Here is a 24,110-nt window from a genome sequence, read left to right as displayed (position 1 = left end):
CCACTCTTTCCCCATCTATTTCCCATGAAGTGATGGGACCAGATGCCATGATCTTCATTTTCTGAATGTTGAGCTTTAAGCCAACTTTTTCACTCTCCACTTTCATCAAGAGGCTTTTGAGTTCCTCTTCACTTTCTGCCATAAGGGTGGTGTCATCTGCATATCTGTAGTTATTGATATTTCTCCCAGCAATCTTGATTCCAGCTTGTGCTTCTTCCAGCCCAGCGTTTCTCATGAGGTACTCTGCATAGAAGTTAAATAAGCAGGGTGATAATACACAGCCTTGACGTACTCCTTTTCCTATTTGGAACCAGTCTGTGTTCCATGTCCAATTCTAACTGTTGCTTCCTGACCTGCATACAAATTTCTTAAGAGGCAGGTCAGGTGGTCTGGTATTCCCATCTCTTTCAGAATAATGATTTGATAAAGATTTATTTAAATGCCTGGAACCTAGTGTCCTAACCTTTGGTGAAGGGCTCTGGGTATGAACGTATGGGCAGGAGGATGTCTTCAGCTCTCAAGCAAGTAGTTTACAAACCTTAGCCTTTAATTGCTGCTTGAATATTGTGTCAAGGTTGGGTAGAGATGAGAGATTAGGCTTTTTTAGGGCTTTCCCTGACATGAGGCCATTCCTGCACATATGCCTGACCTTCTAGAGTGCCAGGAGTATGTTGGAGGCTTTCAAAGACCTGTGAGTATCTTATTTCCCAGTTTTTCTTTTCTAAGTGTTTTGGTCAGCCTCTTGTTAATTCCAATTGGCTAGGCTGCTGCACGTAGCTGTAATGTTGCTACTAGTAGTTTTCAGCAAATGCCCTGGTACTAAGGTTGTTTGTAAGAGCAATCTCTGAGTCAGGTTAAATAAAGCCAACCCATAGAAATGGAGCTTTTCAGCAAGCGTCCTGATGTATCAGGTATTGATAATTCACCGGAGTGTGACTTGGGGGAGGACCACACTGTTCTCTCTCCTCCAGTTGCTACTGGCCTACTGTTTTTCACAAATACGATGCTCTTGGTTTTCAAAGTTTCCACAAAGTTGCATGGAGGGGATGGAATTAGGGCAAGTTGAAATGCCACAGAGTTCACTGTTTTTACCAAGTCAGCCTATTTCTCAGATAAATTCTTCTCGAATTGTCACAAAACTACTTGATTTCCAGATCTAAAAAAAGTTGATTTTGAAAAGTTTTACCAGTATTATATTTGCTTAAAGTGGATTTTTGGAGGTCCTTAGTCTACTGTTCCAGAAGTGCTTGGCCCTGGAATTCATTTTTGTTGAAAGTGAGCGGTAGAGGTGTAATTTTATTTTTTTTCCATGTTTTATAGCCAGTTATTCCAATGTACTTATTGAATACTCCTTCTTTTCCCAAAGATTTGGAATGCCTTTTCTATTATTAATATAGGCTGGCCATTCTTTTATTCAGTAGATACTTCTTGAAAGCTTATTCTGTGCCAGGTACTGCTCTGATATATTCATAGGTGTGTTTTGATGCTCTATTTTCTTTTCTATTATCTATTTGATCATTTCCATTCCAATATCATTCTATTTTTGGTATGTTTTATTTTGTACTTTGACTAGAGTTTTAGAATAAGTAGGAGACATGTTTCAGTGTGTTAATTTTTTTTTTGAAAGTGTTGTTGCTGGTCTTACACATTTTATTATATATTATTTAGTGATCACTTTATTGTATTCTCTAAGAAAATCATAATGAAATTTTAATTATGATTACATTCAACTTATAAATTAATTTGGGGTTAATTTTGATATTTTGTAAGCTTTCTATTTTCTTCTGGTTTATTTCTTCATTACCTGTAAATAATTCCCATAGCTGTAGGTTTTTTTAGACATTTTTCTATTCCTCAGTAAATAAAAATGTTAAATTCATGACATTATAGCACATCATTTTCCAAAGTATATTCTAAGAAGTACTGAATCCTCTGGATTAATAATGATGAAATGCCTTTGGTAATACATGATTAAACAAAGCTAAACCAGGTCTTTATTAAGACTTTTTAAAGCTTTTACATATTATCTATTTATTTGACTTCAGAATAATTTTGTTCAAGGCCTGTATTATACCAGTGCTCTGGTATATGAATATAAATATGAGTATGAATATGAATAATACCATGAAATGTTATTATAGGATATTTTTCAATTTGCAGAAAAAATCCTCACTAAATGGATTACAATATATAGTGAATTCTTGTTGTTCCATAATGTGAATGGCCAGAAAGCTCAAATAAACTACTTTTATCAGCATAATAAATACTGATAATACAGTTCACAATATATCCTGCATGCCTGTTATAGAAAGTTGAATTATGATCTCTATATAAGACACAGATGTTTCAATTTTTAATGATTTTAAGTCAGTCATGAACAATACTAATTTGAAAGTAGTCGCATTACTGTATGTTTACTTAATGTATAGTAATTCTCATTAATCAATTCATTAATTTACCATTTTAAAGCGAAAGGCCTAACAGGGATGTTTATCAGTCTAGCCTGAAGTTTTGGGGAAGATTTTTTTGCTCTATTTATGCCTGTTAGCATTAGCTTAACATGACATTAAAATATTAGACTTATTTTTCAGTTTATAAGTTTTGTTTGATTATTAATTTGCTTCAGTGAAGCTAGTGCTATCTCGCTATAAACTGCTCATTTTTTTTTAGACTTAAGCTAGTTTTCTTTTTCTTACAAACACATTAAATCAGATTTTAAAAACCTGGCACTGCAGTTGCAAATAGAAATGAAAATTAAGAAATAAATGGTTCTCTTCATTATTTCTTGTCATTCATAGTACTCTTATTTTGTTACTTTGTTTAAATTATATTTTATTTTTCTGTTTATGATAATAGACTTAAAGTTGCATGTTGTGAGTTTTAGTATTTAAATTTTTAAAATAGCTTTCTGTGTTGGAAAGAAGCATCCTACTTTTTGTCCCAGTTCTATCTTAGCTTTGTAATTTATTGATAAGTAGACATTTAAAACCAATTACCCTTTCTATCAGAGTTGATTCTGAGTGATCATTTTTGTACGTCCCCTTTTTCTTTAGATACTGCCCTTGGTGCATTAGCAAGAGTCCTGAGGGAAGACTGGAAACAAAGTGTTGAGTTAGCTACAAACATAATATACATCTTCTTTTGCTTTTCCAGGTAAGTGTAAAAATTAGGAAATAAAAGTTCTGATATATCTTTCTCTCTCTGTCTGTGTCATTGCTTTAAATAGTAGATCACTAGTTTTCTCGGTCTCTGTATGTGTCTAACAGTGCTCTGCCTCTCAACTATTTTCCATTCTCTGTCCCCTTTGTTGTTCTGTCTTTCTTTCGGTCTGCATTCACCAAGCATGTGCATGTGCAGTAGGATAATACAATGGTATAAAGTTTAAGAGTTATGGGCTTTGGAAATAGACTCTCTGAATTTGAATCCAAATCCTGCTGTTTTTAGCTGTGTGGTCTTGGTTAGATTACTTAACCTTTCTATGCTCAGTTTCCACATCTAATTTTGGAAAGTAATAGTAGCAGCCTTTTCAGATAGATATTAGAAAAAAGCTTGACCTAGAGTAAGTGCAAGTAAGTGTTATTGTTTTATATACAGTTGACCCTTGAACAACATGGGGTTGAACTGCACAGGTCCACTTGTATGTAGTTTTTTTCACTAAATACGTACCACCATACTATATGAAGGTACTAGTTGAATTTGTGCAGAACCACCAATATGGAGAACCCACTATAAGTTATATGTACATTTTTGATAACGCAGAGAGTTGACCACCCCAGTCACTGCATGATTCAAGGGTCAGCTGTGCTTGTGTATATCCACTGTATATGTTTGCAGATGCGTTCCTGTTATGTATTCATGTATATCATTTATAGACATTTATTCTTTAGAAGGATGCTTATTGAGGCAATGTGAAAAGTTTCTGACTTTTCAGAAATTCTAGGGAATTTTTTGCCTCTGTTCTAAAAATGTGCCAGCATTAGCAAATAAGTATTTACTGAATAAGTACTTGGATGAGTAAAGTGCCTAGGAAACATATAAAACCTGATTGTTAATACTTAACTAGTTTATTTCCTGGCATCAATAATAGTACTGTTATATTATTAGTTTTGTTCAGTGGTAGTCTGAAATTTTATTTTGAGGATATCTAAATATTTAAAATGGTGGTTAGTTGCAAAAATGCATTTTGTTCAATTTTTAACTTAAAAATAATTTCATTTCAAGTAAAGATTGTATTTTAAAATACATTTAAAGTAATCTCACAATTTTGAGTCTTCCTAGTATACTCTGAGTATGTTCATTTATTAAAATATGTATGTAAAGTCTATTTTACATTGTTTGTACCAGTGTTCATCCAAAACAGATTTCCTGAAGCCTCAAAATGTATTCCTTTAAATACATACTAAAAACTCTTCTTTAAAGCTTTTCTCAGTTTCATGGACTTATCACTCACTATAAAATTGGAGCTCTGTGTATGAATATCATTGATCATGAATTAAAAAGACATGAGCTTTGGCAAGAAGAACTTTCTAAGAAGAAGAAAGCTGATATCCTTTGAAGCAACATTTCACCCCACTGCTGTTGCTTGTGAGCTTTGAATAGAGGGGATTTTGTTTTGTCACTCACATTACTTGGAAAAATGCAATAGTGTATTGAAGGTTAAGATGAAGATTAAAATTAACAGAATGAATATATTTTCACATATAGTTTTGATCTTTTTTACAACTTTGATTAGGTGATAAGCTAGAGGAATAAATAATAGTTGTCCTGGATAACTGAATTTGTGAGTTTCTAAGTGGCTGTGCTATTATGTCCCCTAAGACCATTTAGTAAGCTGAAGTCTGGCTCACCACTGTTGGCCTATGTAGTTCTCTCTGTGAAATAAGGTGACTTTGATTGGAATGAGTGTGACTTTGGTGAAGAACATAGTTTTAAATTCTATTTTTTCTAATTAAGTGCAAAAACTATTTTTAAAAATACATACAGATTTGAGATGCCTGTAGAATCATAGAACCCATGAAAGGAACCTTGAAAAATTATCAGTTTTAACCTATAATTCAGTCCAAGAATCTTTTCTGCAACTTCCTTACCAATGGATTGTTAGTCTCTTCTTTAACATGTCACTGCTTATTCTTTAACTCATTCTGTGTTTTGGCATTCTACTCATTATAATGCTCTTTTGCCTAGTGTACCAAAGTCTACTTCCCAATAGCTTCTATTCTTTGATTCTAGTCTTGCATACTGAAGCAATATAGAATAAGGATATTCTCTTTAATATCCCATTCCTTATATTTAAAGATACTGATCATATTTCCCCTACAACTGTAATTCTTTTTTTTTTTTTACAACTGTAATTTTTAATTGAAGGCCCGGACTTACTCATATCTGTCTTCATATGATATGTTTTGCAGATGAACAAGCTGTATTAGTCAGTTTCTTTGGAACCCCAAATTTATTGATCTCTTTTAAAAAATAAAAATATTGTTTCTGTTGTGCCCAATATCCCATGTTTTTACCTCCCCTTGGTGGGATCCCCAAGTCACTATAAAAATACACCCTCACACACACACACACACACAGAGATTTGACTTTTCTTAATTAGGATCTGCACAGGTTTAGAAATTTTCTGTGTGTGCTCTAAGTTTCTGACATCTAGATTGGTATTGACTTAACCCATGTGGATAATTTAATAATCCTAGAGGCCATAGGTAATTTCTTGAGTCCCAAGTTTACTGAATGTACCTAAAATTTCCAAAAATTGAGGGGGAAACTGTGTTGTCATGCAAGTAGCATTCAACAAAGGGTATGTTTTTGAATGCTTGGGGATCCTGAAGTCATACTGCAGTAATTGGTTATCTCTGCAGATGTGCAGGGGACTATTTGGGGTTATAAGATATAATTTTAAAATGTTTTTCTCTCGCTTTGGGATATTTTATTTTTGTATGTAGTCTGAAGAGGATGCTAACAAGCTTTAGATCTAATCAATATCCTTTGAGTATACTAGACATCTGTCTGAAGTAGAATTCACTATCCTTATCAAATAAACCATTCTTTAAGGCTGTAACCTTTTTGGTTCATGGACCCAGTTTTTAATCTGGTGAAAGTTGGAGACTTGTGCATATTTGTAAAATGCATACAGTTTTTGAGGATTTATGTATTTGGCAAAGCCTAAACATGTGTTTACCCAAGGTCTGCAAGCACATCCTTGAACCCTAGGTTAAGAAGTTCTATTCTAACACAATTATTGTGCAGAGAAGAATATTTTAATTAAACTCTTGGTTGCAGAAAATAACTGGATAAAATTGCACATAAAATTTAATAGTTTTTCATAGTGTTTTTCAGTAGGTTTACTTTGCTTCATTGAATATGGATGATCCTTAACTTGTTTACTTGATGAAGACCCTGAAAACCAAACCTTGAGAAAAGATTATGAAAAAACATTTAAAAAATACCAGGGGCTTGTGGTAAAACAGGAACAGCTGTTACGAGGTATGAATACCTAAGCAATGAGAATGCAACAGAGTGCTTACTGTACATTTAGTTTATGTTTGTCAGATGAATAAAGCTAATGTCAGAATAATTGAAAATTCAGTGAATCTTAATGTGCTACAAAATCTTGTCTTTAGCATTGATATTAATGTTTTAAATTTCACTCTGCTATCTTTCCACCGAAAGGCCCCATTCAGTTCTTAAATCTATAAATTACATTCTTGAAATTGTTTTAATCATAAAGGGTTTTTAATCCAATATGTGGCCTTTTCAGTAATAAGAATCTTGTTTCTCAAACCCTACCATATGTTTCTTATATGGTGACAATTTTGTTGCTTTCTTAGGAAACTGGTGTAAAACTTTTCAAGATATATCTCTTTAATAAAAAATAGTCTCATCTTTCTAGGGTTTGTTGAGAGGTTTAACAGTTTAACAATATGATTTCTCAGCCATTGATAAGATGCAAAATCTTATATCATTTATAAGAAATTACTGCTTTGTAGCTGACTATTGATTTTTCACTCAGTTTTTATTGAGATATACTTGACATATAACAAACATTGTATAAGTTTAAGATATGCAGTGTAATGGTTTGATACAAGTATATATACCAAAATGTTCACCACATAAGATTGCTTAACAAATCCTTCATCTCACATAATTACCATTCTGTTGTTGTTCTGGTGAGAACAGTTAACATCTACTGTCATAGCACCATTCAAGTATACAATACAGTATCTTCACCTGTCACCATGCTGTATATTAGATCCCAGAACTTATTCATCTTATAATTGAAAGTTTGTATTCTTTGAATACCATCTCCCCATTTCTCCCACAATACAGCTTCTGGTAACCATCAGTTTACTTGTTTTTGTGAAGTCAAAGTTTTTACATTCCATGTAAAAGCATATAAGTGAGAACCTACAGTGTTTGTCTTCCTCTGTCTGACTTATTTTCCTTAGCAAGATGCCCTCAAGATCCATCTTTGTTGACTCAAATAATCAGAATATCATCCCTTTTTATTAACAAATAATATCCTATTCTGTATATATATGTTACGTATAACATATGTAAATAAATAATAGTATATATTTCGTATATATTATCAGTTCAGTTCAGTCGCTCAGTCGTGTCTGACTCTCTGCGACCCCATGGACTGCGGCACGCCAGGCTTCCCTGTCCATCACCAACTCGCTGAGTTTGCTCAGACTCAATGTTCATCAAGTTGATGATGCCATACAGCCGTCCCATCCTCTGTCGTCCCCTTCTCCTCCTGCCTTCAGTCTTTCCCAGCATCAGCATCTTTTCCAAGGAGTCAGCTCTTTGCATCAGGTGGCCAAAGTGTTGGAGTTTCAGCTTCAGCATCAGTCCTTCCAATGAATATTCAGGCTGATTTCCTTTAGGATTGACTGGTTTGAACTCCTTGCAGTCCAGAGAACTCTCAAAAGTCTTCTCCAACAGCACAGTTCAAAAGCATATATTATATTTTATATAAATGTGTATTTCTCATCTTCTCTATCCATTCATCTATCTATAGACACTAGGGTCGCTTCCATATTTCAACTGTTAGGAATAATGCTGAAGTACACATGAAGTGCAAATCTGTCTTTGAGATCATGGTTTTATTTCCTTTGGATGTATACCCAGAAGTAGGATTGCTGGATCATATTGTAGGTCTATTTTTAACTTTTTGATGAACACCATATTGTTTTCCAGAGTGACTGAACCCAATTTATATTCCTTTCAGCAGTACACCAAGGGTTCACTTTTGTCCACATCTTGCCAGCATTTATCTGTTGTCTTTTTGATAATAGCCATTCTGACAGGTGTGAGGTGTTATCTCAGTGTAGTATTGATTTAATTTGCTTGATGATTAGTGATGTTGAGCATTTTTCATGTGTCTGTTGGCCATCTGTATGTGTTTTTTGGAAAATTTTCTATTCAGATCCTCTGCCCATTTTTTAATTGAGCTTGATTTTTTTATATTTAGCTGTGTGAGTTCTTTATATGTTTTGGATATTAACCTCTTATCAGATATGTCATTTGCAAATATTTTCTCTCATTCAGTAGTCAGCCTTTTCATTTTGTTAATAGTATCCAATGGTGTGTAAAAGCTTTTTAATTTGATGTATTCAAATTTGTTTGTTTTTACTTTTGTTTCCCTTGCCTGAAGAGACATATTCAAAAAATTATTGTTAAGGTTGATGTTATAGAGCATCTTGCCTTTGTTTTCTTCTAGGAGTTTTATGGTTTCATGTCTTATATTTAAGCCTTTAAGCTATTTTGAGTTTATGTATATGGTGTGAAAAAGTAGTCCAGTTTGATTCTTTTACATGTAGTTGTCTAGTTTTCCTAATACTATTTATTGAAAAAGCCATCTTTAGCACTTGTATATTCTTGCCTTCATTGTCATAGATGGACAATTATTCTTGCACTCTGTGTTCTGTTCCATTGATCTGTGTGTCCATTTTTTGTACTATACCATACTGTTCTGATTACTGTAACTTTGTAGTATAGTTTGGAATCAGAGAGTGGAATGTCTCCAACTTTGTGCTTTGTCAAGATTGTTTTGACTGTTTGTGGTCTTTGTGTTTCCATATGCATATGTGTTTAAAATTGTATTTTATTGTTGGAGTGATCCGTGTATCATTATGTCATGTCCTCCTTTGTTTCTAGTTATAGTCTTTGGCTTAAAGTATATTTATCTGATATAAGTGTTGCTCCTCCATTTTTCTTTTTGTTAGCATTTTCATGGAATAGCTTTTTCCATCCTCTCACTTTCAGTCAGTTTGTGGCTTTAGATCTGAACTGATTCTCTTGTAGGCAGCATATGTATAGGTCTTGTTTTTGTATCCAGTCAGCCACTGCATGTCTTGATTGGAGCTTTTCGTCCATTTGCACTTAAAGTAATTATTGATAGGTATGTAAGTGGCTCAGTGGTAAAGAATCCACCTGCCAATGCAAGAGATGCAAGAGAAGTAGGTTCACTTCCTGGGTCTGAAAGATCCCCTGGAGAAGGAAATGGCAACCCACTCCAGGATTCTTGCCCGGGGAATGCCAAAGAGTCAGACACAACTCAGCAACTGAGCATTCACATACATACTTTTTGCCATTTTTTTGTTTTGACTAGTTTAATTATATTGACTAATTTAATTATATTGTAGCTGGGCTTCCCTCATAGCTCAGTTGGTAAAGAATCCACATGCAATGTGGGAGACCTGGGTTCAATCCCTGGGTTGGGAAGATCCCCTGGAGAAGAGAAAGGCTACCCGCTTGCAGTATTCTGGCCTGGAGAATTCCATGGACTGCATAGTCTATGGGGCCGCAAAGACACACTCAGACATGACTGAGTGAGTTTCACTTTCACTTTGATGTAGCTTTCTTCATGTTTCTTATTCTTAGATTTCACTGACCTTATTGGGAATGTGGATTTATATTTTTTATCAAATTTGAAAAATTACCAATTATTATTTAATCAGGGACTCCAATTACAGTTATATTAGGTCACTTGAAGTTGGTTCCATAGTTCACTGATACCTTTACATTTTTGCTGTTGTTTTTCTTTGTGTGTTTAATTTTGAATAGTTTTTAGTTTTGTCTTTAATTTCAGTAATCTTTTCTTCTCCAGTCTCTAAACTACCATTAATTCAATTTAGTATACAAATCTCAGGTATTGCAGTTTTCATTGCTAGACATTTGATTTAACTTTATGTATATCTTCCATGTCTCTACTTAACTTTTAGAACATTTGAAATACAGTTATATGACTTTTAATATTCCTGTTCCATCATTCTAACTGTGGTGTCAGTTCTGGGATACTTTCAACTGGATGATTTTTCTTCCCCTTATATATTGTGTTTTCTTGCTTTTTAAAAAGTAATTAGGTAATTAATTAATTTGACTGTGCTGGGTCTTAGCTGTGATTCACATGATAGTTGGGGCATTCAGGATCTATGTCCCTGACCAGGGATTGAACCGGAGCTCCAAATCTTAGCCATTGGACCACCAGGGAAGTCCCTCCTGCTTTTTTTGAATGGTTAATAATCTTTGATTGGAGGCGGGACTATGTGAAATTTTCATTGTTAGGTGATGAATATTATTTTATTCCTATAAATATTTGTGAGCTTTATTTTGAGGCATAATTAGATTACTTGGAAACAGTTTAATCCTTTTTGATCTTGCTCTTAAGATTTGTTAGTTTGGACATGAGCAGCATTTAGTCTAAAACTAATTATTCCATACTACTGGGGCAAGACCCATATGAATATGAAAAATAGGTGTAAGATCCTTAAATTCAGGCTCTCCAGGTGGCACTAGTGATAAGGAACCCACCTGCCAATGCAGGACATGTAAGAGAGGCTAGTTCAGTCCTTGGGTTGGGAAGATTCCCTGGAGGAGGGCATGACAACCCACTCCAGTATTCTTGCCTAAAGAATCCCATGGACAGAGGAACCTGGCAGACTACAGTCCATAGGGTCACAGAGTTGGACATGACTGAAGCGACTTAGCATTTACATCCTTAAATTCAGCTCTGGCTATACTGTACATTTTTTTAACACAGCAGCCCTTGTGTGTTGAAATTTTACCTTGTTTTCCACATGTATAAAATTATTTTTCTCTATTTTCCTGTTTTATTATTTTCTATTATGTACCTTTAATTGACATTTGATTACCATGAAACATTTATCTTGAAAAAGGTAGGAATCATAGTCTTATTTTGGTTATTGTGTCTTTCTTAACATCATAAAAATATTATTATATATATGCTTTATTTATTATAGCATATATATCAATGTTAATAATTTTCTAATGAATAGCTAGTTAAAATTTTAAAGATAACATTATCTTCTTAGAACTACATCTGTCACTTTAGTGAGTAGAAATGATTTATTAAATTGTTGATTCGACGTGCCAGTTATTTAACTCTCATTTATTTTATTTTTCCAGTTGCCCTTTATTTGCTTCTGAATCTTGCTGAGGATACACGTACAGAGCTGAAGATGAGGAACAAGAACATAGTTCACATGCTGGTGAAGGCTCTTGATCGGGACAATTTTGAGCTGCTTATTCTAGTTGTGTCATTTTTGAAGAAACTCAGCATTTTTATGGAGAATAAAAATGACATGGTAACTTATGTTGAAACAGTCCATGTTCACCATTTTCAAGTTAGAATATTTTGATAAAAAGTATACATATTATCCCCCGATTAAGATAATTCTGAATAAAAAAGTTATAATAGCAGTAATTCACTTAAGTTGCTTCATTAGAAAATATATTTCATATTAGTTAATAATCCAGATAATTGAAATTTTCTGAATAAAATATTTTCCTAATATACAGAATGAATCTTTCCATATTAAACATTATATATAGAAAGTAATTTTAACTTTAGATTGTGATTCAGAGTCATCTGGCCCTAGTATTTTCCCCTAAGCTCTTTTTTCTCCTGCATTTCTGGTATTAGTGTGTGGCAGTATAGTTTAGCCCAGCCTCCTCCTCCTTTATTGTTCCAGTTGGTAGCTGCAGCCTGTTGATTCTGCTTGATAGATCCCTTGAGGCTATCCTTTCATTCTGTTCCCAGACCCATTGTTTTAGTTAATGCCCTCTTTATTTGTACCATCTTCATTTCTTTTTGTATCACTACAGTAGGTTCCCATTTGCCATCTTGTATTGATGGAGTTATTTTTGATAAATGGTACAAAGTGATCATATATTATTTCTCCAGCTTAAAAGTATATGTAATACAGAAATATGTAAAGATGGAATAGGGAATTCTCTGGTGGTCCAGTGGCTGGGACTCTGCACTTCCACTGCAGGGGTGCAGTTCTGTCCCTTGTTGGGAAACCTAAGATCCCACATGCCACAAAGCACAACAAAAAAGTAAATAAATAAAGACAGAATAAAAATTATCTGCTTTTTTCCATGTCATTAAAGAGTCTTTGTAAGAACGATGTTATGTTAAAGAGGTCATACAATAACCATACCTTGCCTTCAGATGCTGAAGTTGCTATACTTTTAGCTATTATAAATAAGACTTCAGTGGACACAGTTATACATGCATTTTTGTCTATATTCTGTTTGTTTTCTTAGGATAGATTTCTAGGAGTGAAACTCTTGGGTCATTGGCTTTAACTTGATTGGAAATTTTATAACTATATGCTATTACAAGTCATTAGGTGACTGTGTATTATCAGTATAAATGGATTCTCCTTCAGATAGTCTAAATATATAGTATTTTTACCTGTATTTTTCCCTTCTTTTAAAATCTAATGAGCTAGGAAATAACTTATGCTTATTGAATGACATGGTGTGCTCTTTGAACACCTGAGACTGATTAATTAGGTTTATTAAATGCCTTGAATTCTGATACTTGAAATACATGAAATTTTATTTTACCCAAAAATATTTAGTATGCATCATTTTCATCATTAGTTTTGATGATTGTTGAAGATCACTGTGTCTGATACTGTTTTAGGATTGAATTTACTTAAATTAATCTAAAACATGTTTTTGTTTTCATTGATCTTATATTCTAGAAGAATATGACATGGTGATATATTAATATATATTCCTGAGTATAGTTAGAGTGTGGCTAAGCATTTGTTTCCCCTTGCTGTAAGTTGAAATATATTCTTCCATTTATGTATTTGAAATAAGTTCACCTTTAACAAGTGTGCACAATTCAAATTGATTTGCCATAAGTATGTATCTACTATGCATTGCTTATATTTGTATTTAGATAATACTCTTCTTCTTATGTATTTATTCTGTCAAAAGATGATCTCCGAAACATAATGAAAAATTATTTTCTGGTAAAATAATAGATTCAGAAGCTACAATATAAATTATCTTATCAAATGTCACAAATTATTGGGGAGGCAAAACTGAGGATCAGAAAAGGTAATTCATCCAAAGTCATAAGAATAGTTTGATTGGCAGGAATTGTAGTGTACATGATGTGCATTTCATCTTTCATTGTGGAAAAGAATTCATTTTTCCTAAGGGTATTATATAGAATCAGGATTCTTAGAGCTCAACAAGACCTAATATCTATGTCTACATTTGTAGATTAACTCTTAATTATACAGATGAAGTAGCAGAGAGTTAGAGAGGTTAAATAATAGGCTCAAGGAAACATCTCCAGGATTTGGCTTCCTACTCTTCCTCTCTGCCTCCAAGACAAAATTCATTTTATGTTGCTTTTTAAAATAACATTTTTAGCAAGATATGAAGTATAAGCAATTTTTAAATGTTGGCTTTCAGAACTGAAAAATAATTACTTAAATGCTGAAATAAATTTGCTCATAAGTGTTTGATAAGCTGTCACTTTGCATAGAACTTTTAATAAAAGTACTAATTAACTAAATTTCATTTTAGAAGCATCAAATTGAGAGGGCATTACTAAATTTAGCTTTGGGGATTGGGCTTTATCAATCAAAAACATGATTAGAAGACTGTGTTTAGTTTGCATAAAAAACCTTTCAATTAATGATTTAAATTGAGTTTTCATTTTTTTTAATTTTATTTTATTTTTAAACTTTACAATATTGTATTAGTTTTGCCCAACATCGAAATGTATCTGCCACAGGTATACATGAGTTTTCATTTTTAATATAAATACAATATGCTTAAAAGGGACTAAGTCATTCTAGAATTTGAATTTAAGAACAACATAGTGTCTAGTGTTTAACTACATGATTGTCCTACCTGGCACATTTTACATTTCATTCTGTGCAATGGAAATACTAATTAATTTAAAAAAAAAAAGCTCTCCAAGTTACTTTATTAAGTTTGCTGTAACAACCAGTGTGTACTGTGGCTTTTTTGAAAGAAAAATATTATTTAGTATATTAATAACAGATGAAGCCTTGTGGCAATTTTATTTAAAAAGAATGGAAGGGAGGGATAACTGATTTGTTTGTGATATTTTATTATTTATCTAAATAAAGTGTTCATTTTACTGTTGAAATGAACTAATATTGACCTTGCTTTTTGGGGTTATGTATTTTAAAGGAAATTTAGTTTGCATAAAAAGTCTTTCAATTAATGATTTAAATTGAGTTTTTTTAGTATAAATACAATATGCTTAAAAGGGACTAAGTCATTCTAGAATATGAATTTAAGAAGAGAGAGGATATATATTCCTTGGGTTGCTTATCTTCTTATTAATTTTTGAGCCTTGTTTTTGTATTTTGAATATAAGTCTTTTATCAATTATGTTTTACAAGTATTTACTCCCTTTTATGGTTCATGTTTTTATTTTCCTGTGAGGAGCAAAGGTTTTAATTGTTACGAAATCCAGTATATAAAAAAACTTCAATGGATTATATTTTGGATTTGTATCTAAGAAATTTTTGCTTAACTTAAGGTCATGGACTTTCTTCAAAAAGCTTTGTAGAGTTTGTGGTGTTGGTGGTGTTGCTTTTGTTTTAGTCTATGATCCATGGATTTTTAGTTGATTTTACATACGGTGCTTACATATGATTAATTAATTTTGTATATTAATTTTACATATGATATAATTTTACACATGTATCAACATCCGTGTTTTGAATATGGGTTTCTGATTGCCCTTGCACCATTTGTTGAAGAGACTGGCCTTTCTCCACTAAATTGCCTTTGTACCTTATTGAAATGCCTTTGTACTGTTGTTGAAAATCAACTGCCCCATGTAAGTGTGATTTTATTTTTAGACTGTTTTCTGTTCCATTAATCTGTTTCTACGCTTTTGCTGATGCATGTTTGTCTTGATTACTGTAGCTTTTGTAAGAAGTCTTGAAATCAGGTAGAGTGAGGCCTCAAAAGTTGTTGCTGTTTTTCAGAATCGTTCTGGCTACTTCAAATTCTTTATCTTTCTATATATATTTAGAATCAAGTAGTCTGTTTTGTTAAAACAAAATATCTTGGAATCTTGATTGAGACTGAATTGAGTCTATTGGCAGGATACAGTGTGTTAACCGTATTGAAGTCCCCAATCCATGAACATATTATAACTCTCCATTTTTTAGGTCTTTCTTGATTTCTTTCATGATTTTGTAGTTTTACGCACACATATTTTGCACATATTTTGTTAGATCTCTACCTGTGTTTCACCATTGTGATGACAGTTGTTAAAAAAGAAAGTATCAGTTTTCTGCTGTCGAATGGTAGAATATAGATATATAATTTGTAGATTGACCTTCTTATGTCTTGAAACATTGCTAAATTTATTTTTTACTTATGGCTTTTTGACCTGCCCACCTCTAGGTTTACTTATTCTGGCATTAGCTATGACAAGTCTACTAATGAGCCCTTTGAAGATTTCCTTCATATGTGTTTTAAAATTTAATTCTTTTGGTGTCATTTTTTCTGTGAGATACTCTGTCCATTCACTTGTGGTTTTCATCTTTTCCAGTAGGGTCTTTAACATATTAATCATAGTTATTTTAAATTCTCTGTCTAGTAATTAGACAAGTCATATCTGAATCTGGTTTTGTTGATGGCCTTATCTTATCAGTGGGTTATTTTCTTGCTCTTTTGTGTATCATAATTTTTTGTTGTTGTTGAAAGCTGGAATCTATGTGTAGATTAGTAGAGAGTGAGATAAATGATATTTATGTATGGAAATGGTCAGACCTTTTTAGGTTTTTAATGTTGGGACTTAAGTCATTTTTGTCAGGAGTTTAACTGTTTGGTTGCCCTCCAGGCACCATCAGCTTCAAATTTATCTAGCACTATTTTGTCTTTGGTGGAATATTGATTGCCAGAGGATTTTTCTCAGGTGTTCATGTTCCACCCTCTACTTCAGACTTTTGCAGTATGCCTGTACCTCAAAGAGAATCTTTCTCTTCATTTTAACTCCGGTCATATACTGCTGTTGTTTGTTACTTGGCTTTGTTAATTTGTGCCAGGGGTGGGGAGAGGGAGAGAAGAAACTTTTTCCATTGTTCTAATTTAGTTTCAGGCTAGTTTTAGGCTTGCCCTGTGTCCATGATTTTCAGCAGTAGGGCTTCCTAAGTCATACTGTCAACTTCTTTGCTTAGGATTTTTTTTTCTGTTTGCTTCCCCTTGCTGCAGTGGGTCTTCACCAATGCTTCAGATGTGACAGGATTTGCCATACTTCCCTGAAGCTTAAGTCTTTTGTTTTTGGGGGGAAATAGGAAAAAAAAGATCTGAACAAGATTTTGTGCCTTTTCCCCCTTAACAGTAATGTCTCTTTCTTAGGCCCATGCCTCTGTGTGGAAGTTTTCTACCATCTTCTATCCTATCCCTAGTATTTCTTGTGACCCTCTGATAAGGTCCTTGGAAAAGAGTTTGCAAGTGGTTGCAAACTCCCGAGCATCTATAGCTTCAGAGTTCTGTAGTCTCAGGCTGCTTCACATTTGGCATTTAACTAAGCTATTTGTTTAACTTTTTGTTCAGTGTTCCTACTGAATTCTGTGGTAGCCTTCTTTTTCTTCAGTGCTCTGCTCCATATAAACCAGTGCTCATTAGCCTTATCTCCTTGGGTATGGCTGTTTTCCTTATATTTCAGACCAATTGATTTCCCTGCAACCTCAGCTCCAATGCTGTTTTGCTTTTTAAGTTGTGATTTTGTATTTGGGTTTTTCTTACAGTTAGAGTAAAAACCACATGCCTTCTCAGTTAAGAAACGTTTGTTGAATGAATAAATAAACCGAAAAAGAAGTTATTCACTGTAACCATAGAAGCTAGTAATAGAATTACAGTCCTGTATAACATGACAAATACTTGTCACTGGCCTAAGTGGGAATTATTGTGTGACATTAACAACTGAATCCCACAGTCTGCTTGGAAGATTAAGCTGGGAGAAAGGGAGAATCAAAGTTAGAGAGTCTTTGGAGATGAACTTGTACTTCTTTATGCAGAGCTCTAGGATATGACTGCAGTGTGTCCATGGAATATAGATACACATCTGAAGGAAAAATTGTTGTTGGATTGTCAATTCCCATTAAAAATAATTGTTTACTCCTTGGCATAGAATGAAAGGAAAAAATTATATTGAGGCCTCAGTTATTAATGTGATTTTTATGAGGTCATTGAAAATTTGCACTAGAGATATCAGAAGGATGGTATAAATAGATGCTTTCAGTTCAGTTCAGTCGCTCAGTCATGTCCAACTCTTTGCGACCCCATGGACTGCAGCACGCCAGGCCTCCCTGTCCATCACCAACTCCTGGAGTTTACTCAAACTCATGTCTATTGAGTCAGTGATGCCATCCAACCATCTCATCATCTGTCATCTCCTTCTCCTCTCGCCTTCAATCTTTCCCAGCATCAGAGTCTCAAATGAGTCAGCTCTTCGCATCAGGTGGCCAAATTATTGGAGCCTTCATGGGTCATATAGAGTAGGAGACAACTCAGCACACAGATACACAGATTATCATTGTCTTTGTTACTGCTGTTTAGCCGCTAAGTCCTGTGCAACTCTTTTGTGACTGCAGGGACTGTAACCCCACTAGGCTTCTCTGTCTATCAGATTTACCAGGCAAGAATACGGAGCGGGTTGCTGTTTCCTTCTCTGGGGGATCTACCCGACCCAGGGATCGAACTTGCATCTCCTGCTTGGCAGTCAAGTTCTTTACGACAGAGCTACCAGGGAAACCCTATCAATATATTTACCAGACAGCAAATTATTACGCATTGTTTAAACCTTTGTTTCAAATTTAGTGTTTTCTAGGTAGCTTCTTTCCACATTGTTTCTAGAGTACTTTGTACATTCCACATTTATCACATTGCATTTTAATTATTTGTTTCATTTCTCTGCTCTGTTTTTAGACTGGAATCCTTAAAAGCCGAGACAGAATCTTGTTTAATCTAGGACAGGTTCTGGCACTTAGGAGGTGGAGTTTATAATGTGCTTTCAAGAACACAAAGTAATTTGTCGTCCAGTTGATGCTATGAAATAAGAGAAGGAAGGGATGAACTGGAAATATGTATTTTCTCCTCAAAAGTTTGGTTTCAGAGAAGTTTACAGATTAAAATGAGAGTAATAAACACATAGTACTTACACATATTCATGAGGGTGAAAACAATGAAAAGATAATTCTTTGTAATCTTTTTTGTCTTATTGGATAATAGAGACTGACTGCATTTGTATTATTATTTTCTATAGGTGGAAATGGATATTGTTGAAAAACTGGTAAAAATGATACCTTGTGAGCATGAAGATCTGCTAAATATCACCCTCCGACTTCTACTAAACCTGTCCTTTGACACAGGACTGAGGAATAAGATGGTACAAGTTGGACTGCTTCCCAAACTCACTGCACTCTTAGGTATGCTTTTTAAAACTTGATAGTGTTGCTTGGAATTTCCAACACCACTGGAAAATCTAAGTCTGTCTTTAAAAGTCTGCTGAAAAGATTGTTATGTATATGTTCTTTGATTAGGTACTTTATTATTAAGAAGAATGAATGAAAAAAGACCTGTGCTAGGATTTCCATGGTGGTATAGAATGAAATGAAATAGAAACTTTTAGCTGTTTGACTCTATTTACCCCTGTGAAAGTGAAGCCAAAGTGAAAATATACTACCATGGGAGCAAGAAGGAAAAATTACCCTCTCTTAAGCATTTTTTTAAAGTAGATAGATACTCTGAGTTCTTATATTTTGCCATACCTTTAAAATACTCATTACCAATACACAAGCCTTTATGGAGCCTTTTTGTCATTAAGTACAAAAGGTCATTTTTATATAGTGTTAGTTAGAAAATATATTAGAGGATTCCATTTATACATCATTTTCTTTTAGCTTTTAGCAAGATACCTATATAGCAAAGGTGGATTCAAGAGTTAATGCTTTTGTGCTCAGACATAATGCTTCTCATACATAATGCTTCTTAGTATATAATGCTCCTTAGGAGAGTATTTAAAAAACCCTTTTTGGTCTATTAAGCGTCTGTCTTTATAGGCACCTGCTCCTCCCCAGCATATGCTTTATACCTTGTCTGTACTGATCTCCTTACCATCCTCTCAAAAGTTCTTTTATGTCTAAGTGCCTGTCTACCTGCCTTTTTCCTCCACCTGGAATGCCACTGCCTTTCTTAACTAGAAAGCAAATCTTTACTCAGCTTTTATAACTGTTTCTTTGTTTAGCACTGCAGTTTCATTTGTTTTTAGCTTTCTCCATATATTCAAATATTTTATGTAGTGAAATAGTTGGAATGATTTAAAGTTAAGTTTATTCTTAGTTGTCTAAAATTTGTGAATCTACTTTCTCATTGAATTCATCATTACTGTTTTATAACACTGGAAGTAAAATTTATTGAATGTTTACTTTGCCAGCTATTTTGCTTTGTGCTTTATACATTATCTTGTGGAATCCTCATCTGAGATCTTTACCCATGATTACAGTGGATAAAAGACAAAGCCCAAATTCAAATTCAGGTATATCCACTGCCAAAGTTGGATTTATTAACTACTATAATAAGCTACTGTGTATAATTATATTAAGTCAACTATGATTAAGTAGGTAGGGAACACTATAATTTAAAATTTCAGTTCTCCAAGTCCCTTTGAAAAAAAAGTTTTAAGGAAATTTATTTCTTACTTTCTTTTTCTCAGAAAAGGAAAACTTTTAGACTATTAGTCAAAAAACATTTGATCCATTGGCCATTCCACAAATATTGCACAGAGCTTTGATTATGCATTTTAGAAGAAACTCTATTGAGGAGCACTTTCAAAAACTGCTTTTGGGGAACCAAAGCAATACAACCATTTAGTGAGGAAACAGGAAAACTTTAAAAGTATAATGGGTGGGACTCGAATTTAATTTATATGATCATTTTTTATCATAAATTCAGCAGAATTATGTATCAAATATCAGGTTAGATTCTTAATGTATGAAGATGAATAAAAGTCCTTGTCCTGAGATAATTCATAGTCTCTTTGGCTTGTTCAGTATCCAATCCACTTACTTCTAGGAAACAAATGATTTAAATGAGATTTTTGGGAAATTACTCATAGGATTCTCATTTCATATTTTATTAACAAGTAGTAAATTTTGGCATATATAAGATATTCAATACAAAAAATATTTCTTTAATCTCTCCTGGAGCTCATTTCTGGAGTCAGACTGTCTTATTAGAATTGTTACTCTTTATACTTTTTTTTTTTTAATATACATTTATTTTTTTTAATTTAATTTTATTTTTAAACTTTACAATATTGTATTAGTTTTGCCAAATATCAAAATGAATCCGCCACAGGTATACCTGGGTTCCCCATCCTGAACCCTCCTCCCTCCTCCCTCCCCATACCCTCCCTCTGGGTCGTCCCAGTGCACCAGCCCCAAGCATCCAGTATCGTGCATCAAACCTGGACTGGCGACTCGTTTCATACATGATATTATACATGTTTCACTGCTATTCTCCCAAATCTTCCCACCCTCTCCCTCTCCCACAGAGTCCATAAGACTGATCTATACATCAGTGTCTCTTTTGCTGTCTCGTACACAGGGTTATTGTTACCATCTTTCTAAATTCCATATATATGTGTTAGTATACTATATTGGTGTTTTTCTTTCTGGCTTACTTCACTCTGTATAATAGGCTCCAGTTTCATCTACCTCATTAGAACTGATTCAAATGTATTCTTTTTAATGGCTGAGTAATACTCCATTGTGTATATGTACCACAGCTTTCTTATCCATTCATCTGCTGATGGGCATCTAGGTTGCTTCCATGTCCTGGCTATTATAAACAGTGCTGCGATGAACATTGGGGTACACGTGTCTCTTTCCCTTCTGGTTTCCTCAGTGTGTATGCCCAGCAGTGGGATTGCTGGATCATAAGGCAGTTCTATTTCCAGTTTTTTAAGGAATCTCCACACTGTTCTCCATAGTGGCTGTACTAGTTTGCATTCCTACCAACAGTGTAAGAGAGTTCCCTTTTCTCCACACCCTCTCCAGCATTTATTGCTTGTAGACTTTTGGATCGCAGCCATTCTGACTGGCGTGAAATGGTACCTCATAGTGGTTTTGATTTGCATTTCTCTGATAATGAGTGATGTTGAGCATCTTTTCATGTGTTTGTTAGCCATCTGTATGTCTTCTTTGGAGAAATGTCTATTTAGTTCTTTGGCCCAATTTTTGATTGGGTCATTTATTTTTCTGGAGTTGAGCTGTAGGAGTTGCTTGTATATTTTTGAGATTAATTGTTTGTCCATTGCTTCATTTGCTGTTATTTTCTCCCATTCTGAAGGCTGCCTTTTCACCTTGCTAATAGTTTCCTTTGTTGTGCAGAAGCTTTTAAGTTTAATTAGGTCCCATTTGTTTATTTTTGCTTTTATTTCCAATATTCTGGGAGGTGGGTCATAGAGGATCCTGCTGTGATGTATGTCAGAGAGTGTTTTGCGTATGTTCTTCTCTAGGAGTTTTATAGTTTCTGGTCTTACGTTGAGATCTTTAATCCATTTTGAGTTTATTTTTGTGTATGGTGTTAGAAAGTGTTCTAGTTTCATTCTTTTACAAGTGGTTGACAAGTTTTCTCAGCACCACTTGTTAAAGAGATTGAGAATTGTTACTCTTTATACTTTTTAAGAATGTTACATTGGGCAAATTACCCAAACTCTGATTTGGTTTCCTCATCTCTAAAATGAGGATAATAATTAGAACCAATTTAAACTTATTTTGAAGCTTAAATGAGCTATTGCATGCAAGGTGCTTAGAATGGTATCTGACACATAGTATTTTCTTAATAAATATTAGCTATAATCATTTTATTACCAATATCATCATTGTTATCATTTAATATAAAGTGGACATTCTATGAGTGTTGCTGACTTACCTTTCTATAAGCACAAATTTCCTTCTTACAGATATTAAATCACTGTTAACAAACAGGGTAGATTATTTATTTTTACTTCCCTGTGATATTTATGTTTATTCAGTTTAAGTCATTAAAATGTTCCTAATCTACTAGGGCAGAGCATAATGCTAAACATTGTAGAAAATATTTTTCAATCTATAGACATTTTGAAATTTAAAAGAAAGAATGTGTCCATATTGTTACTTCATTACAAAGTGCCATTTGAGACAGATATTGATAGACTTATCACTTTAACAAGATGATATTTACAAAGGAAGGAAGAATAGAGGCTGTAGAAAGAATTTCAGATAAAATGGTCAAAATTACCTAAAGGCATAGATGGTGTCACGTAAATATGAGGAACAGTAACTCAAAATATAGTGGGAGATAACTTTGAAAAAATGGGTTCATATACATTTATGTAATAGTATGAAGCTTAAGGCTGTGCTAAGAGTTATACTTAATATAATTGATGATAGTAATCATTACAGGATTTTGAGCTAGTTGGGTCATAATCAGAGTATTGCCCTAGGGAAAATAATCTGGCATCATTCTACTGGATACACAAAAACTAGAGTCTAAAGATGAGAACAGTAGCCTGTTATGGTAGCAGGACAAGTAAAGAAACCCTCAATTAGGGAAGAGGTGATATGTCAGGTATAAGGCAGAAGAAAAGGGTAAAGAGACATAGCGTCATTGTTCATCTTCAGTCATTCAGTCATGTCCTACTCTTTGAAACCTCCATGGACTGCAGCACGCCAGGCTTCCCTGTCCTTCACCATCTCCTGGAGTTTGCTCACTCATGTCCATTGAGTCAGTGATAGCATCCAACCATCTCATCCTCTGTCATCCCCTTCTCCTGCCTTCAATCTTTCCCAGCATCAGGGTCTTTTCTAATGAATTGGCCCTTCACAACAGGTGGCCAAAGTATTGGAACTTCAGCATCAGTCCTTCTAATGAATATTCAGGGTTGATTTCCTTTAGGATTGACTGGTTTGATCTCCTTGCAGTCTAAGGGATTCTCAAGAGTCTTCTCCAGCACTACAGTTCAAAAGCATCAATTCTTCGGCACTCAACCTTCTTTATGGTTTGACTGTCTCATCTACACATGACTACTGGGAAAACCATAGCTTTGATTATAAAGACCTTTGTTAGCAAACTAATATCTCTGTTTCTTAATACGCTGTCTAGGTTTGTCATATTTTTTCTTCCAAGGAGCAAGCATCTTATAATTTCATGGCTGCAGTCACCATCTGCAGTGATTCTGGAGCCCGAGAAAAACTCTATCACTGTTTCCGTTGTTTCCCCATCTATTTGCCATGAAGTGTTGGAAACCGATGCCGAGGTCTTAGTTTTTTGAATGTTGAGTTTTAAACCAGCTTTTTCAATATGTAGAGTACATCTTACGAAATACCAGGCTGGATGAAGCACAAGCTGGAATCAAGACTGCCGAGAGAAATATCAACAACCTCAGATGTGCAGATGACACCACCCTTAAGGCAGAAAACGAAGGTGATGAGGTGAAAGAGGAGAGTGAAAAAGGTGCATTAAAACTCATCATTCAAAAAATAAAGACCTTGACATCCAGTCCCATCACTTCATGGCAAATAAATGGGGAAGTAGTGATAGGCTTTGTTTTCTTTAGCTCCAGAATCACAGCAGATGGTGACTGCAGCCACGAACTTATATAAAGACGCTTGCTTCTTGGAAGAAAAGCTATGACAAGTCTAGACAGCAGATTGAAAAACAAAGACATTATTTTGCCAACAAAGGTCCATATAGTCAAAGCTATGGTTTTCCCAGTAGTCATGTACGGATGG

At 34.1% G+C, this 24,110-nt stretch overlaps 1 protein-coding gene across 1 annotated transcript in view; it reads left to right on the top strand.

Annotated features, from left to right (window-relative positions):
* Positions 1-24,110, top strand: part of KIFAP3 (kinesin-associated protein 3) — a 141,028-nt gene that overhangs the window by 31,168 nt on the left and 85,750 nt on the right. The window contains exons 6-10 of the mRNA XM_010836710.1: positions 3,054-3,153; positions 4,420-4,544; positions 6,388-6,486; positions 11,434-11,612; positions 18,599-18,761. Of these exons, the coding sequence (XP_010835012.1) occupies positions 3,054-3,153; positions 4,420-4,544; positions 6,388-6,486; positions 11,434-11,612; positions 18,599-18,761 (666 nt within the window). The remainder of the gene's footprint in view (positions 1-3,053; positions 3,154-4,419; positions 4,545-6,387; positions 6,487-11,433; positions 11,613-18,598; positions 18,762-24,110) is intronic.

Source organism: Bison bison, unplaced genomic scaffold (assembly GCF_000754665.1).
Source record: "Bison bison bison isolate TAMUID 2011002044 unplaced genomic scaffold, Bison_UMD1.0 scf7180017864064, whole genome shotgun sequence".
Taxonomy (NCBI): Eukaryota; Metazoa; Chordata; class Mammalia; order Artiodactyla; family Bovidae; genus Bison; species Bison bison.
Note: the sequence above shows the minus strand (reverse complement) of the source record. Positions and strands in the feature narration are given on the sequence as shown.